The sequence below is a fragment of the Oncorhynchus masou genome, chromosome 15 (genome assembly GCF_036934945.1).
Source record: "Oncorhynchus masou masou isolate Uvic2021 chromosome 15, UVic_Omas_1.1, whole genome shotgun sequence".
Taxonomy (NCBI): domain Eukaryota; kingdom Metazoa; phylum Chordata; class Actinopteri; order Salmoniformes; family Salmonidae; genus Oncorhynchus; species Oncorhynchus masou.
The window spans coordinates 41,400,253-41,417,010 of NC_088226.1; the positions used below are offsets into that span (position 1 = coordinate 41,400,253).

The 16,758-nt window shown below is 44.2% G+C and overlaps 1 protein-coding gene across 8 annotated transcripts in view; it reads right to left on the reverse strand.

Moving 5' to 3' along the window:
- LOC135556252 (pre-B-cell leukemia transcription factor 1) overlaps positions 1-16,758 on the reverse strand; it is an 85,069-nt gene that overhangs the window by 5,563 nt on the left and 62,748 nt on the right. Inside the window, exons 3-9 of one of the 8 annotated variants that reach the window (XM_064989292.1) lie at positions 10,483-10,730; positions 8,717-8,779; positions 6,731-6,921; positions 5,370-5,505; positions 3,586-3,745; positions 2,581-2,693; positions 2,033-2,122 (exon numbers count right to left, since the gene is read on the reverse strand). In XM_064989292.1, the coding sequence (XP_064845364.1) occupies positions 2,033-2,122; positions 2,581-2,693; positions 3,586-3,745; positions 5,370-5,505; positions 6,731-6,921; positions 8,717-8,779; positions 10,483-10,730 (1,001 nt within the window). The other 7 variants (XM_064989289.1, XM_064989287.1, XM_064989294.1 and 4 more) reach the window with 7 other exon arrangements.

The following is a 16,758-nucleotide window of genomic DNA, read 5'->3' on the forward strand; positions in this document are numbered from 1 at the left end:
GAAGTCGAGGATCGGTAGGATAGTCAGTTTTACTAGGGTAAGCTTGGCAGCGTGAGTGAAGGAGGCTTTGTTACGGAATAGAAAGCCGACTCTTGATTTGATTTTCGATTGTAGATGTTTGATATGGGTCTGGAAGGAGAGTTTGCAGTATAGCCAGACACCTAGGTACTTATAGGTGTCCACATATTCAAGGTCGGAACCATCCAGTGTGGTGATGCTAGTCGGGCATGCGGGTGCAGGCAGCGATCGGTTGAAAAGCATGCATTTGGTTTTACTAGCATTTAAGAGCAGTTGGAGGCCACGGAAGGAGTGTTGTATGGCATTGAAGCTCGTTTGGAGGTTAGATAGCACAGTGTCCAATGACGGGCCGAAAGTATATAGAATGGTGTCGTCTGCGTAGAGGTGGATCAGGGAATCGCCCGCAGCAAGAGCAACATCATTGATTGCCTACCAATTGGTTGATGATATCACTGGAAACACTTATCCTCCTCTCTCTTTTACTACAAAACATAGAAACGCGTCATTTTCACATAATGTATGTTGACGTTGGGGTGGTGCTGGAGATGATGAACATGAAGTAAGCTAATTGTGAACTTTCCCTTTGACACAAATACTATTGCAGTAAAATGCTGCAGAGAGGCAAGGAAATAAGCTCATCAACCCCACTCCAGAATTCTAAAATGTATAAATGATTTCCGTAAGATATGAATACAGTTATTATGTCTCCCCAAATCCTACATTAAGAATGGAGAACCATATTTGTATGCGATATTTTGTTCGAAAGAAAATGAAAGGATAACAGCGTAGGTCCCGTCTGCTGTTACATTTGTCTCTCAAAAATCAGATAACACGATATCCTTCTCGCATTACGCAGTAAGAAGGTTCTTTAAAAGCTATGAAAGTGTGTGAAAAAAAGAGAGAATATTGTGGCATTTTAGGACGTGGTACGGGGTCCAAGGATAACGACTATCCATAAGGTCAGGGTGTAGTCTGAGAACAGGGCTTGAACACGTCAGTACTGCTCTCTCAGGGTTATCACAGCCTGTTCTGTGGGAGGGAGATGAGCGTAGAGTGGAGAGCGAGCCAGGAAAGGAGGGGGGATTTGAATACACACTCTGCATACCCCACTTTTGTTTTTTCAGGAGGCATTTCATCTCATTATCATATGGCCATTGAGGCACGACGGGAGAGGGAGCCAGAAGCCTAGCCGCGTGGCTGTGTGTGCCTGTGACCGTCCTCTCTCTCGTCGTAGCTCTCACCGACCCACACTGCCGCGGCTCGCTGTCAGGGCCATTAGTGTGGCGGGAGCATGATCTGAGCAATGCGCTTGGATTGCTGTCCCAAGTCCACACTCCGCTCTCCTTGTGTCTGTCTTATTGATTTTCCCTTTTACGACACGGCTTGTCGCTGTGAATTTCCCTGCTGTTTGCAGCCGCCAGCTAACCTCCCCCTCCCCTCCTCTCCTCTGCCCTCACCCAAAACACACACACACTCCCCCCAAATCCAAACCCCCCCCATCCTCTAAAAAAGAAGAAAAAAATATAACATAGTGGAAATACGCCCCCATGTTATGCCCCTCAGTGCTCTGTCTAGGGGCTAGCAGTTTGGCTAGTTTTATTTTTAGTGTGACTCTACTCTGGGGTTGTTCTGATAGGGTTTTAACGGGGCCTCTGGATCCACAGTGATGATTAGGATCGGGTGGTCGGTGAGGGCGTTAGGGGGCGACCGATCCACGCGTCAAAAGATGTGTCACCTGTTTGTGCCATTCCTGCACGGCCGCGATTGGCTGCAGGTGCTAAGGGAGAGCTGATTGGACGTGACAGGCTCAGGCGGCCGCTCCGTGTGTGTGTGGCTGGCCCCACGCCGTTCTGGCGTTCTGCCCGTGGCGTGACCGATACAGAAGCAATCAACTAGGTGACTGTGGTGGAGCTGAGACAAGTCCTACTAAGTGGCATTCTGAGCCCTATGGCTTTGAAATAATTGGTAGGGGGAAAAGAAAGCAGGAAAAAACGTGTGTTTTTTTTCTCCTTACATTGATGCCCTGCGGACTGTACATCTGGCTGGCTGTGAGGCCCTCACTGTATCCGCCTGTCTGACTGATAACATGGCGAAGGGTATCCACCTGAAACACAACAGAGGAACACAGACAAAGCAAGGTCAGAGCACAGAAGATAAACAAGACTATAACACTGTAAGACAAAGACAAGAAGGAGCGTGATACACAGTACAGGCAGAGAAAACACACAGGAAATACATCCAGCCATGGACAATACGAAGAAAGATAACCAAAACATGTCATTACGTGTTTAGAAGACTGTCGAAAGGATGAAATTAGTGAGAGCTGCAGAGAGCGCTGAATTATTTTCATCCTTACACTCGCTGTAATGTTTTAGTATGGTGGAAGACGATACCTTGAAAACCCTATGGTGTGGCGCTATTAGGAGCCTATAGTTATGTAGACACTGGGGGAGTACTGAGATGCCTGTAGTGCGTTTAGGATAGATTACAAGGCCTTTTCTTAGGGAGGTGTATCTGTTCCTATAGTAGTATCTTCTGCACTGCTTAGTTATATGGCCCTACCTGTGACTGCACGTTGGCTCCCACCTGAGCCCCTTGGTACGAGTCCCCATTGAGAGACTGCACGCTCATGAACAAGTCGCCGGAGTTTGACATGTTAAAAGATCCAGCAGAACCTGGAAGAGGAGAGAGGGAGCACTGGAATCACAGAGCAGCGAGAAAGAGGAGCAAGCAGAGCAGGATTCAGCCACTTGGCCCCGTCCAGGGTTAGACCCGGAGAAGCACCATGCAAAGTGTCAGCAGGCAAACAAATGCAGTTAGCGCTGGACGCAGGGGTGGGCAATTCTAGTTCTCAATGGCATGCTTGGTGTCCCAGTTTTGCCCCTAGCCCCAGCTAACACACCTGACACCAATAATCACCCAACCATGAGCTTCAGTTTAGAATGCAATTTGATTAAATCAGCTGTGTTTGATAGTGATGGAGGAAAAGTGTGACACCAATCTGGCCCTCGAGGACTGGAGTTGCCCACCCCTGCGAGAGAAAAAGTTAGAAGTAGCGCTAGTGTTAGGGCTAGTGTTAGGGCTAGTGTTAGGGCTAGTGTTAGGGCCAGAGCGAGCAGACAGGTTAGAGAGTGGCAGCATAAAGCTGAGGGAACGGTGAGCCGAGTACAGTTGTCAGATGTGTTGTTGTTGTGACTATTTGTCAACATGAAAGTAGAATGGTAGGATGTCTCTACAGTCAAAGTATCACGAATGATATGTTATGTGTTTCTGTAAAACTGTAATTCATGGTCAACAAGATCAATGAATTCAGTAAATTCAATTGGTACAACAAAATGTAAATGTTCTATCTTGAGATAAAGTACAATAAAAGGTGTGTTAATTGAAAAGAAGACAACAGCGAAGAAAGTATTGGGAGACTTGACATGGGGTCCTTGTATCCTACTCTTGGACAAAGCTATTTTTCCTTTTGTTCTTTTGACTTGAGCATAGAAAAATGCCCTTGACTGATATAGAGTGCATTCAGGGCCTTCCAAATAACCCATTGGTGTAATTCTTTAGTCTCACCTGCAGAATTTGGAGTGGAGGGCGAGTTAGCCTGGCTCCCGTGTGAGGATACGTTGGTCGCGTTCACAGCAGTTTTGGCAGCGTACATGTTGGCTTCTTCCTGGAACTTTCCAATGTTTTTCTTGTATCTGATTCTTTTATTTCCGAACCAGTTGGAAACCTTTACAAACAACGTGCAACTTGTAAATGCTTACACAATGTTAATGTTAAACAAATACATTTCCCACTTTTTTACTGAGCAAATGTGTGAAATCAGAATGAGCTCTGCATGCATGGCCCTCCACTGTCTGGCATATCCTATCCGACACTGAAGAAAGACTTTGCCTGAGTCCCAAATGGCATCCTATACCCTTTATAGTGCACTACTTTTAACCAGAGCCCAATGGGCCCTGGTCAAAGGTAGTGCAGTATATAGGGAATAGGGTGCCGTTTGGAACAGAGCCCTTTGAGGTAGTAGTGAGTACTACCACGCGCTACGTAGACCAGTACTGTGAATCCACATTAGTGGCAGAAGGGAATGATTGCCAGTAACAGTCTCATTATGTCAGTATGACTGCAGCTATCATCAGAGCTCACGCTAGCACCAATCAGTCAACATCCACAATCTAACACCCATTACAGCTAATGGACTCCCCGATGAAGCTACCAGGATAAGCCAGGTAGCGCTAATGATAAATAACATTAAAATAAAAAACTAAATCAATCCGGTTGCTGAGTTTGAACGAATGCAGAGAGAAGGTAGGTAAACATATTATTTTATCATAGACCCAGGAACACAGAGGTCGAGTCCCAAATGGAACTCTATTCTCTATGGGACCTGGTCAAAAAGGGCTCTGGTCAAAAATAGTGGACTACATAAGGAAAAGGGTGCCATTTGGGGCACAGGCAGATGCTCAACTAATCATTCAGACCCTGAAGCACGTTGTTATCATCAAACAATGCCCAGATGCATCCTCAAAATAATTTTGCATAAACTTAATGAAACCGTTTGAGGAGATGATGGACGAGAAACACATAACATGACAGCTGTTTACCTTGGTATTGTTGGTGCATTCTTAATTACATTATCAATCATCATATTACACTATCAATTTAGTCCCTGTGATGTAGCCTATGAATTAAGAAAATAATGTAACGCTCACATCTTAAAGGCTCAGCGCAGTCAAAAAACAGATTTTCCACTTTTGTATGTATATTTCCACACAATGAGGTTGGAATAATACTGTGAAATTGTGAAAATGATTATAATGGCCTTCCACATTATCCACTACTGCCTCTAGTCCTGTTCTACGTGTACTGTGGCCTTCCTGAAGACAGGTGGCACTGTACTGTACCTGTGAAACTGTGATGGAGCACTTCTTGGTGAGCTCCTCCTTGGTCTCTTCACTAGGGTAGGGGTTTAGACAGGTGGCACTGTACTGTACCTGTGAAACTGTGATGGAGCACTTCTTGGCCAGCTCCTCCTTGGTCTCTTCACTAGGGTAGGGGTTTAGACAGGTGGCACTGTACTGTACCTGTGAAACTGTGATGGAGCACTTCTTGGTGAGCTCCTCCTTGGTCTCTTCACTAGGGTAGGGGTTTAGACAGGTGGCACTGTACTGTACCTGTGAAACTGTGATGGAGCACTTCTTGGCCAGCTCCTCCTTGGTCTCTTCACTAGGGTAGGGGTTTAGACAGGTGGCACTGTACTGTACCTGTGAAACTGTGATGGAGCACTTCTTGGCCAGCTCCTCCTTGGTCTCTTCACTAGGGTAGGGGTTTAGACAGGTGGCACTGTACTGTACCTGTGAAACTGTGATGGAGCACTTCTTGGCCAGCTCCTCCTTGGCCTCTTCACTAGGGTAGGGGTTAGACAGGTGCGAGTAGAAGTACTCATTCAGGATCTCTGTCGCCTGTTTGTTGAAGTTCCGTCTTTTCCGTCTACAAGGAGAATGATAGGAATTGGTTAGTTAGGACCGGAATAAACACTATGTAAAATAGGAAATGAGAGGAAATGTGTCAAAGCCACTTGTGGTAATACAGGCAAAACTGGGGCAACTCATAGAGTAACAACACAACTACCACCCAATTCGATCCAAAACCTTCCATACAACTGCCACCCCATTTCAGTACAGCTGCCTAAGCTGGTACGAAATATGTTTTCTTTGCAGAGGTTCACTAATAGAAATGAACAGCGCCTGAAAATCCTGGCAAACAACAGAACACTGGCCTTCCTTATTAAAGGCTAGAAAACGTGCCGTAAGCACGCGCTGATGCTCGTTCAGTTCACTGACCCCTCCATCTCTTCCTCCTTCTCCATCTCCACCCTCCATCAGGTTATGTCTGCATGTGCCACATCTCATGCGAGGGCTTTACATAAGCTAGGTCGGGAACCCTGTAAAATGCTTGCCTCCATGCATCGCATCGATTGACTGGTGAAAGAGATTTGTGCTGAAATCTTCGTCCCGCACTCCAAAAGCCTGCTTGAGAATATGTAAATGTGCACAGCATGGTGCTAGGGCAGGCTGCAGATTAATCAGTAAAGCTGAGACTGGTAGGGAGGCAGTGCCCCTCTCTCTCTCACTCTCTCTCTCTCACTCACTCTCTAACTGAAAGCCCTTCCCTTCTTCCCCTGTCTCCCTCCCTGCACCACAGCCACAATCATTTGCAGAAGAATAGGGGGGGGGAGCTTTGTAAGAAGAGCCCGAGCCTAATTTAAATGTTATGCTTCCGACTCCGACTCAGAGTGAGATTTATCCTCTGAGAAATGTATGCAAATCCAAAACATGCATCAAAAGGAACAAGGGATTATATTAAAAAAGGGAAATATTTAGCGTTATGGAGCCTGGAGAGAGGAGATAATTGTCAGCGGCCAAGAAGCAAGGCTGTATGTGCTGGTTCAAATGGCACCAATAGACGTGCCGTAGGTAGGGTCAAAACTTTGGTAGATTTCGGAAGATCAGTTGTGATGATGTTGTATAGAGTGGTGGTAAGCTGTAGAATAACACGCTGTCAACGTGACTGTAAAAGCACCTGATGTGAATAATGCAGTTACAGGTATGGAAATACTGTAGCTAGCTGTGCAAGTCAACAAAAACATTGCAGTGGCAGAGTGACTTTGCACACGGTCATTTGCACAGCTGTAGGCACACACACAGACACACACCTGGCGTCGAGGAAGCGGGAGCGCAGGATCATGACGGCCTCGCAGGTGCTCTGTTTGAGCTGCATCTGGATGGAGCTGAACTTGCGGTGGATGATCCCCACCATGCGCTCGATCTCCTTGGGAGAGATGGGCCGCGTGCGACTCTGCTCCCTCAGCAGGTTCATCACATGGGTGGTGAACTCGTTACAAGCCTGCAGGGGACGGGGGGAGGGAAACAGACCGAGAGAGAGAGGTGATCAGATAGATAGAGCAATCTGGTTTGTTACATTTACATTTGAGTCATTTAGCATACACTCTTGTCCCGAGTGACATCAGTTTCTTCTATCTAGACTGTCAAAAGAAATGTTGTTGGTGAGAGTTTTCACAGCAGCCTCGCCATGATGATGGTGATATACTATATGGCTATTGGCGGGCTGGGTGGTGTCCTCTAGCATTGGATTAATGCAGTGTTTGTATACAGTGCAAAAAATATACTATATGGTATTCTACATCAGTCAAGGTCATGCACAAAGACAGAAAGGAAAAATTTGATGCAAATTAAGAGGTGTTTAATGCATGTAGTTCATGGGAATGCTTCCATGTTGTGAAGTCAAGGGGGAATATAAGTGGTGATATTTTTCATATTAAACAGAAGTGGCAATGGCAACTGTAAGTGTCGTTTTTCAGAAAGGAGACATGGAGAAATGACAGCTGCTAGTCCCTGCTGACGAGCAGCAAACCTTCTCTTCTTACCGCAGTCGAGTCGCAGCTGAGCGGGTTGAGAGATTAACATGCCATGATGATACACTCACCCTCCTGTGTGGCACTAGGCGTGAACCTGACGTGGTATTACAGCCTCTGTCTCTCTCCCTCTGTCTCTCTCCCTCTGTCTCTCTCCCTGTCTTTTTCTCTTTCTCTAGAACTCTTTCTTGTTCTCCCTCTTTCTCTGTCGTGTCTTGTTCTCTTTCTCCTTCTAATTCTCCCCCTCACTTTCTCTCTCTCTCTCTCTCTCTCTCTCTCTCTCTCTCTCTCTCTCTCATCACTCTACAATATGTCTGTCATATTCACACTCATCTCAAAGGGCCCTTATTGACATGAAAGCAATAGTTATCAAAGCAGAAGGATGTGAATGAAGAGAGACAGTAACAAGACAAAGTACAACAATACAAAAATGTCTGTACAACGAATGTAAATGACAGTGAATAGGTGGTGATGATATGAGAGGTAAGGTGCAGAGTAGTCATGCGGCTGGTGTCATACAGTGATGCATGGGGATGCCAGTGAAGCCATCTGGCACAGCCCCAGATAGACTATAGACATAATGTCATCATAACAACACACACACACACACACACACACACACACAGAAATGTATATCCTGGATCATGTGTATGTGGGCCTTGTCTGAAACAAAATACATGCAAACATGGTATAGTGCAATGTACTGATTATGATGCTACTGGAAGCATCTAAAGCAAGCAGACATAGCATCGATTACAAATAAACGTATAGAAATAAATAAATATATAGAAAAATAATAAAGACAAATACCTGTTAAACCACGAATACATTGTGGTGATAAATGATAAGTGAGTTATAGAATTTCTTTCTCCGTAAGCAACACTACGGCTTTAAAAGACTGGGTTGCCATCCAGTTCCTCATGCTGATCCTGACAGTGAAGGTCTGTTCCCTAATATCACTGAGATTGTAAGGGAGGGAAGCGTGGTATAAAATGCTGGGTTTAGAAAGCTCTGGGTTGTAAATAAAAATACTGGAGCCAAGGTTCACATTGGATTCGCGAATAGATTTAGTTACTAACCCAGCTTTATAAATACTAGTCAGATGGGGAAAAATGTATTTGATTCAACACCTCCCGAAGGGTGTCTATTTGGTAAACCACCTAACCAAAGTAAAATAATGTTATTAACTAATGATATTATGACTATAAAATACATTATCTCTCTATATAGTGTATGGTTGGGCAGTGGTCTGCAGTGGAGGAGTACCTTGTTTCCGTTGCCATGACTCCCTGTGTAACTGTCCCCCCTCCATCCGCACTGGGATACCATCTTAAATACAGTATATTACAGATATATTACATATTATATATAATTATATAGCACATTGTCAGCATGTAATGGTGGCATAGTCGCAGGACTGTTTTCCACACTACTTCCGACTGCTACAGTCCTGCCTATTGTATGTGGCTCCGGGGTGAAGTTTCCCCTAGGTACAGATCTAGGATCAGCTTCCCCTTCTCCAATCCTAAATGTAACCTTTAGCGGGGACAATGCAAAAACCGATCCAAGATCAGCGTCTAGAGGCAACTTTACCCTACTCCATTGTGTGTGTGTGTTTCAGGATGGCAACCCTGTCTACAGACTAGACTAACATCACAACACTGAATCCTGTTTACAGACTAGACTAACATCACAACACTAAACCCTGTCTCTAGACTAGATTAACATCACAACACTGACTTTATATAAATGTAAGCAGTGTCTGGGACTATACGGAAAATTCATTTGCATTTCATCAAACAGGGCATGCATTCATTCCAGCCAGTCAGGGCCTTAACATTTGACTGTGTGTATATTGGTTAGGAAGTAGACAACGTTATGCAGTAAAATCCACTCTGATTTATTGGCATGGTAGATAATGACATGGAGGAGAAGAGAAGGAAACTGCACATTACATAGGGATGCAATGGAGATGAGAGAAAATCTGTCACATCTTTAGATGGATGCCATAAATGTAGAAAGTCTCCTTAAATTGGGATGTAAATATAAAAGGATGTATGGCTCAGTTGGTAGAGCATGATGCTTGCATGCCAGGATTGTGGGTTTGATTCCCGGGACCACCCATATGTAAAATGTATGCATACAGTCTCTTTGGATAAAAACATCTGCTAAATAGCATATGCAGTGATCTCCAAAACTATTGGGACAGTGACACTTCATTTTTGTTTTTGGCTCTGTATTCCAGCACTTTGCACTCTAACCTCTTAGCCCATTGTATAATTTCAAAACCAGACTGTCAGCTTTAATTTGGGGGTATTTTCATCCATATCGGGTGAACCATACATAAGCCCCCCCCCCCCCCCCCCACCCCATTTTAGAGGACCAAAAGTATTGGGACAAATTCACTTATATGTGTATTAAAGTAGTCAAACGGTACGTATTTGGTCCCATATTCCTAGCGCACAATGATGACATCAAGCTTGTGACTCTACACATTTGTTGGATGCTTTTGTTGTTTCAGATTATTTTGAGCCCAATAGAAATGAAATGGTAAATAATGTATTGTGTGATTTTGGAGTCCCTTTTATTGTAAATAAGAATATAACATGTTTCTAAACACTTCTACATGAATGTTGGATGCTATCATGATTACAGATCAATTCTGAATAAATTGCGTATAATAATAATGATGAGTGAGAAAGTTACAGGGGCACAAACATCATACCTCCCTGAAAATGCTGACCTCCCCTGTTATTGTAATTCTCCTCCAAATGCTGACCTCCCCTGTTATTGTAATTCTCCTCCAAATGCTGAGAGGTTTAACATGTCTTGGTGGTATGATATTTGTGCGTCTGTAACTCTATCACTCATCATTCTTCAGGTAGTCATTGGTTAACAAATAATCACTGTGATGGGAATGGTGATGGGAGGAGCTGGTGCGTTTGGGTTACAGGGTTAGAGTATGTGATTACGGTAAAAGACAGCTAAGACAGTAGTTCTCTGAGGGGTGAGGGTATCCTGTCCATCCTTACCTGCTCGTATTTCTCCAGCTCTGTGTGGTAGATCTGTCTGATCTGAGAGAGCTTGGCTCTGTAGTCCGAGTGTTCCGCTGAGTTATCCGCTCCTGCCCCGCCTCCTGAGGCTGCAGCCGCAGCCGCAGCCGCTGCAGAACCGCCCCCTTTCTCAGGTCCAGACACGCCCTCCGCCAGCAACATGTTGTCCAATCGCATGAGCTGGGCATCTGGAGGCTCCTCCTCCTGAGCGCCACGGATACTCAGCACTGCAAACGACAGGAAGGGTCAGAGGTCAGTCACACAGGTCACCAATCACAGCGTCGTGACACCATAGGTCACTCACACACAGCGCTGTGACAGCATAACAAGCTGTCGGCTGTAGGCAGCACTCCACGCCCTGCCTGACTCCACGCCTGACACACAGAACACACACACCATGCCTGACACATCCTCCTCCTTTGGTCTGGAGAGCAACGGCGTGGCAGAATTGTTTTCTTTTCACCGCGGTAACGCTTGGTGGTGCATCCATGTGGACTGTAAAAGCCAGCAGGCTCAGACTGAGACTACTCGAGTACAGTGTGTAGTGTAAATGGCAGTAGAAGTACATAGTGTAGTGTAGCTGGCAGTAGGACATCCCTGTCAGGACAGGGTTCATCCAGTTGATAAATCACCTTCCTCTTTATGGTTCATCTCCGTGCCAGAATAAAGGCTACGGCGCTAGACTCTGGCAAGACTACACTATAACAAAACTCAATTTATATAATTTCATTAACTTAAAATGCAACTTCGATAATAACTAGCAGAGCATTGGCCATGACTGCTTAGTATTCAATACATATGTCATAAAGCAATTTGTGATATTGGAGGAATAAATAAACAAATACTATAAATGGGGTTTACGCTCTGATAATGAATGAGGCAGCGTCTCTGAGGACTCAGTTATGGCACCCTATTCACTTTATGGTACACTCCTTTTGTCTAGGGCCCACAGGGTTTTGGTCAAAAGTAGTGCACGATACAGGGATTAGGGTGCCATGTGGGGACATCACCTCGATGACATCACTGGTGTCTTAGGTGCCTTATTTCAGTATTGGGACTCATTGAACTGTGGATAATGGTGGTTTTGTACTTCACTGATTACCAGTTCAGTGTGTAAATGTGACCTCCATGCATTCACACAGAAAACACACTGATTGATGCTCTTACCGTGGTGCTTGTTTACTATTCTTACAATGCCCTAACATTGCTGGTTCTTAAAGCGTAAGGATCTGGGCGACAACTGAAGTCTGTCATTGAGCGATAGTGCACATTGTGAGGCCAAGCACTGGACTTGGCAGTGCGTGTGGAGTGGCAGAGCGAAGGTATTCATGCTGTTCCCTTTCCTGCCTCTAGAGGTCTCCCTTGCTGTTCTTTAGGGTAGACAAGGGCGGCCTTCCACTTTCTGAAATAACACACACTCACAGATCTATCCATTCCAACTACAAACACCTTCCCCCACTGTCTATGAATTCAAACTGATAACAGGGAAGGCAAGCGCATCAAATGTAGCATACACCATGTCATTACTTTAAAGGCTACAGCCACTTATCCAGGCTGTATCACATCCTGCCGTGATTGGGAAGCCCATAGGGCGAAGCACAATTGGCCCTGCGTCGCTCGGGTTTGGCCGGGGTAGGCCGTCATTGTAAATAAGAATTTGTTCTTAACTGTCTTGCCTAGTTAATTAAAGGTTCAATTTCAAGTGTAAAATATGCAGCATCTATATACGGTGCCTTCGGGAAAGTATTCAGACCCCTTGACTTTTTCCACATTTTGTTACATTACAGCCTTATTCTAAAATAACCCTTTACTCAGTACTTTGTTGAAGCACCTTTGGCAGCGATTACAGCATAGAGTCTTCTTGGGTATGATGCTACAAGCTTGGCACACCTGTATTTGGGGAGTTTCTTCCATTCTTCTCTGCAGTTTCTCTCAAGCTCTGTCAGGTTGGATGGGGAGCGTCACTGCACAGCTATTTTCAGGTCTCTCCAGAGATGTTTGATCGGGTTCAAGTCCGGGGTCTGGCTGGGCCACTCAAGGACATTCATAGACTTGTCTCAAAGCCACTCCTGCGTTGTCTTGGCTGTGTGCTTAGGGTCGTTGTCCTGTGGGAAGGTGAACCTTCGCCCCCAGTCTGAGCGCTCTCGAGCAGGTTTTCATCAAGGATCTCTGTACTTGGTTCCATTCATCTTTCCCTTGATCCTAGGGGCGGCAGGGTAGCCTAGTGGTTAGAGTGTTGGACTAGTAACCGAAAGGTTGCAAGTTCGAATCCCAGAGCTGACAAGGTACAAATCTGTCGTTCTGCCCATGAACAGACAAACTCCAAGCGGGCTGTCATGTACCTTTTACTGAGGAGTGGCTTCCATCTGGCCACTCTACCATAGAGGCCTGAATAGTGGAGTGCTGCAGAGATGGTAGTCCTTCTAGAAGATTCTCCCATCTCCACAGAGGAACTCTATAGCTCTGTCAGTAACCATCAGGTTCTTGGTCACCTCCCTGACCAAGGCCCTTTTCCTCGATTGCTCAGTTTGGCAGGGTGGCCAGCTCTAGGAAGAGTTTTGGTGGTTCCAAACTTCTTCCATTTAAGAATGATGGAGGCCACTGTGTTGTTGGGAACCTTCAATGCTGCAGAAATGTTTTTCCCCAGATCTTTGCCTTGACACAATCCTATCTCTGAGATCTACAGACAATTCCTTCAACCTCATGGCTTGGTTTTTGCTCTGACATTCACTGTCAACTGCAGGACCTTATATAGACAGATGTTGCCTTTCCAAATCATGTCAAATAAATGTAATTTACCACAGTTGGCCTCCAATCAAGTTGTAGAAACATCTCAAGGATGATCAATGGAAATAGGATGCACCTGAGCTTAATTTTGAGTCTCATAGCAAAGGGTCTGAATACTTACGTAAATAAGGTATCTTAAATTATACATTTGCAAACATTTCTAAAAACCTGTTTTCGCTTTTTCCTTATGAAGTATTGTGTATTAGATGGCTGAGAATTATATATCTTTCTTTTTAAAATCAATTTTAAAATAAGGCTGTAACGTAACAACAGGTGGAAAAAGTCAAGGAGTCTGAATACTTTCCGAAGGCCCTGAATGACTTACTGACTTTAAGGCCAATGTCTGAGAATTGCTATTTAAAACATTAACCCTCCTCACATGTCTCATTGTCTCTGAACAAAATGGAACAGGCAGGGAATACTTCATTAATCCAGAAACAATGGGATTAGTTTGTAGCATTAAACCCAGATTAAATCGCTGCCCCAGCCATAGGATGGGATGGCTGGGGTGGGGTGGTTAGGGTGGGGGTGTCTGGGCTGGGTGGGGGTTTAGCGGGATGAGAAAGGGGCCGGCTGTACAGCCAGAGGGAGGCTAACCCCGCTGCTCTCCCCTGTGTCATTAGAGAATGTCCTTCATCACACTGAAAAGGTGGGGATAAGGTGGAGAGAGGGGAATCCCCCTGGGTGTGTGTGTCTGGAATGACACCCTATTCCCTATACCGTGTACTCCTTGCCCTGGTCAAAAACAGTGCACTATATAGGGAATATGGTACCATTTTGGACGCTGCACTTGTCTTTTACAGCCACTACGACTCTACAAACTTGTTGGATGCATTTGCAGTTTATTTTGGATGTGTTTCGGATTATGTCGTGTCCAATAGAAATAATGGTAAATAATGTATTGTGATGTTTTGGAGTCACTTTTATTGTAAATATGAATAGAATATTTTTCTAGATACATAAAGTGCTTTCATTTCTGAACTGTAAAACATATCACAGTGCTGTGAAAAATTATTTGTCCCCTCTCTAATTTTCTTTACTTTTGCACCTTTTTGATACTAAATGCTATCAGATCTTCAACCAAAACCTAATATTAGATCAAGGGAACCTGAGTGAGCAAGTAACGTAACTGTCCTGCAACACCCAATGCCCCTGTGTGTGAAAAATGCATTGCCCCCCTTTCACTCAATAACTGATTGTGTCAACTTTAGTTGCAAAGACTCCAACGAAATGCTTCACTCACGTCGCCGTGGAGGAATTTTGGCCCACTATTCCATGCAGAGCTGCTTTAACTCAGCGCCATTTGTGGGTTTTCAAGCATGAACTGCTCGTTTCAAGTTCGCAAAAACATCTACATTTGGATTAGGTCTGGACTTTGACGAGGCCATTCCAAAACTTTTCATGTCGGCTTGATTGTGTTTTTGATCATCGTCTTGCTGCATGACCCAGCTGCGCTCCAGCTTCAGCTCACAGACAGATGGCCTGACATTCTCCTGTAGAATTATCTGATACAGAGCAGAATTCATGGTTCCTTCTATTTAGGCAAGTCATCCAGGTCAAGAGGCGGCAAAGCATCCCCAAACTATCACACAACCACCACCGTGCTTAACTGTTGGTATGAGATTCTTAAATGTGAAATGCAGTGTTTGTTTTTTGCCAGGCATATTGGGACCCTTAATGGGACTTACTATATACTTAAATGTAAATGTAAATGTACTCTAGTCGTGACTCATACTATATTATGTGTGTATTGTTATTTTATTGCTAGGTCTTACACTGTAATGTTGGAGCTAGAAACACAAGCACTTCGCTGCATCTGCGATAACATCTGCAAATCTGTGTGCCCGACCAATAAACTTTGATTTGAAAGTAGTATAACCCTGTGTAAATATTTGTTGAACAATATTGTTATCACCTTTAATTCCTCATAGGATAATACCACAGGAATACATTTCTAGAATAGTGGGAATTAAATATTTACTGATACTGTATGCAAGTTAAACTACATTTTGGACTTTGAGTAAACCTGGATGACTAAACCAAGTCTATTTACTGTTTACTGCAACTTCACATGATCTTTCCTGTCCATTGGTTAAAGGGCAGGGATAAAGACTTCCAACTAAGTCGCACAGTTAACAGAATTTAGGGACTCAAAGAGCATACAAAAGCTAGGGAGGATGCTCTTCTCCTCTTCACAGCTGTTTGCAGCTGAAAACTGATTCTCTCAGATTTCTTCCCAAAGTCATAAAATGTCTAGACTGTCAAATGAAAACGGAACATAAAGGGTATGTCCCAAATGGCAGTCTATTCCCTTTACAATGCGATACTTTTGTAGTGCAAAAGTTGTGTACTAGATACGGACTAGGGCGCCATTTGGGATGCTCCCAAAAACCCCTCCTGCATTCAGGCAATGATTGGATTCTCGTCTGCCAAGTCTTGGAAAAGGAAAAAATAAAAGGAAGAAAATAGCTGGAGTATGTCTTTAACATTCACAAAGTGTTTATTTTACTTGACCTGAAGTACCTCCCCCATCAGTCTTATAAGAGAGCGACCGTTCTACGCAGGTCAGAGTTTATAAGATCTTCCTCGTAGAGAAAAACAGAGAAGGAAAATATTTGATCCACATTTAAATCGTGAACTAAGAACAAAGTTCAGCAACAAAATGCGCCAGAAAAAAATGAAAGATTTCTGTGATACTGTAGTTAGTAGAAAGTCGTTATTTGTGGAAGGCTATAGGCTCGGGACATGAATAATACTATCAGTTAGTTAGCATAATCTGAACATTCCCAGCATTTCCCTGCGTTTTCATACATGTGATGCAAAGACAGAATTATTTTCTGAGCAATACAATAGCTATAAGAAACTGTCACTGTTCAATCCCTTCATCCTCCCTGTATCCTGGTTTCACCCTGGAGTTATTTGGGTATTTGGTTTACACAGATGGGACCCCTAGAGGAGAATTATCAGGTCTTATGAGACAGACAGGACCCCCAGAGGAGAATTATCAGGTCGTATGAGACAGACGAGACCCCAAAGGAGCATTGTCAGGTCGTATGAGAGACAGAACCAAAGAAACTGCTGCAGTGTGTGTTTGCCTCCAAGGATATTGGAGTATATTATTTAGGTATGTATATAGTATAATATAATTGATATGTAAAATATTGGAGTTATTTGGGTATTTGGTTTCCGCAGACAGGAACCCCATAGGAACAGTCAGGTGAACCAGGGATCTGGGACCTGTAGTGTGTCTGGCTGCCTCTGCCTGGTCTGGAGGCGATTCTGCCCTGATGGAGGCAAATTATGATTGATTTATTCCGCCCTGAACCTAATGCACATAATTAAAACCACGGAACGGATTATCTTAAACAAATACAATAAATAAAGAAAAGAAAGAAAGGGGGAACAATGTGTCTCAGTATAACGGTCTTTGCTGTGGGTCATAATTACACGAGTCATTGAGGGCCACTT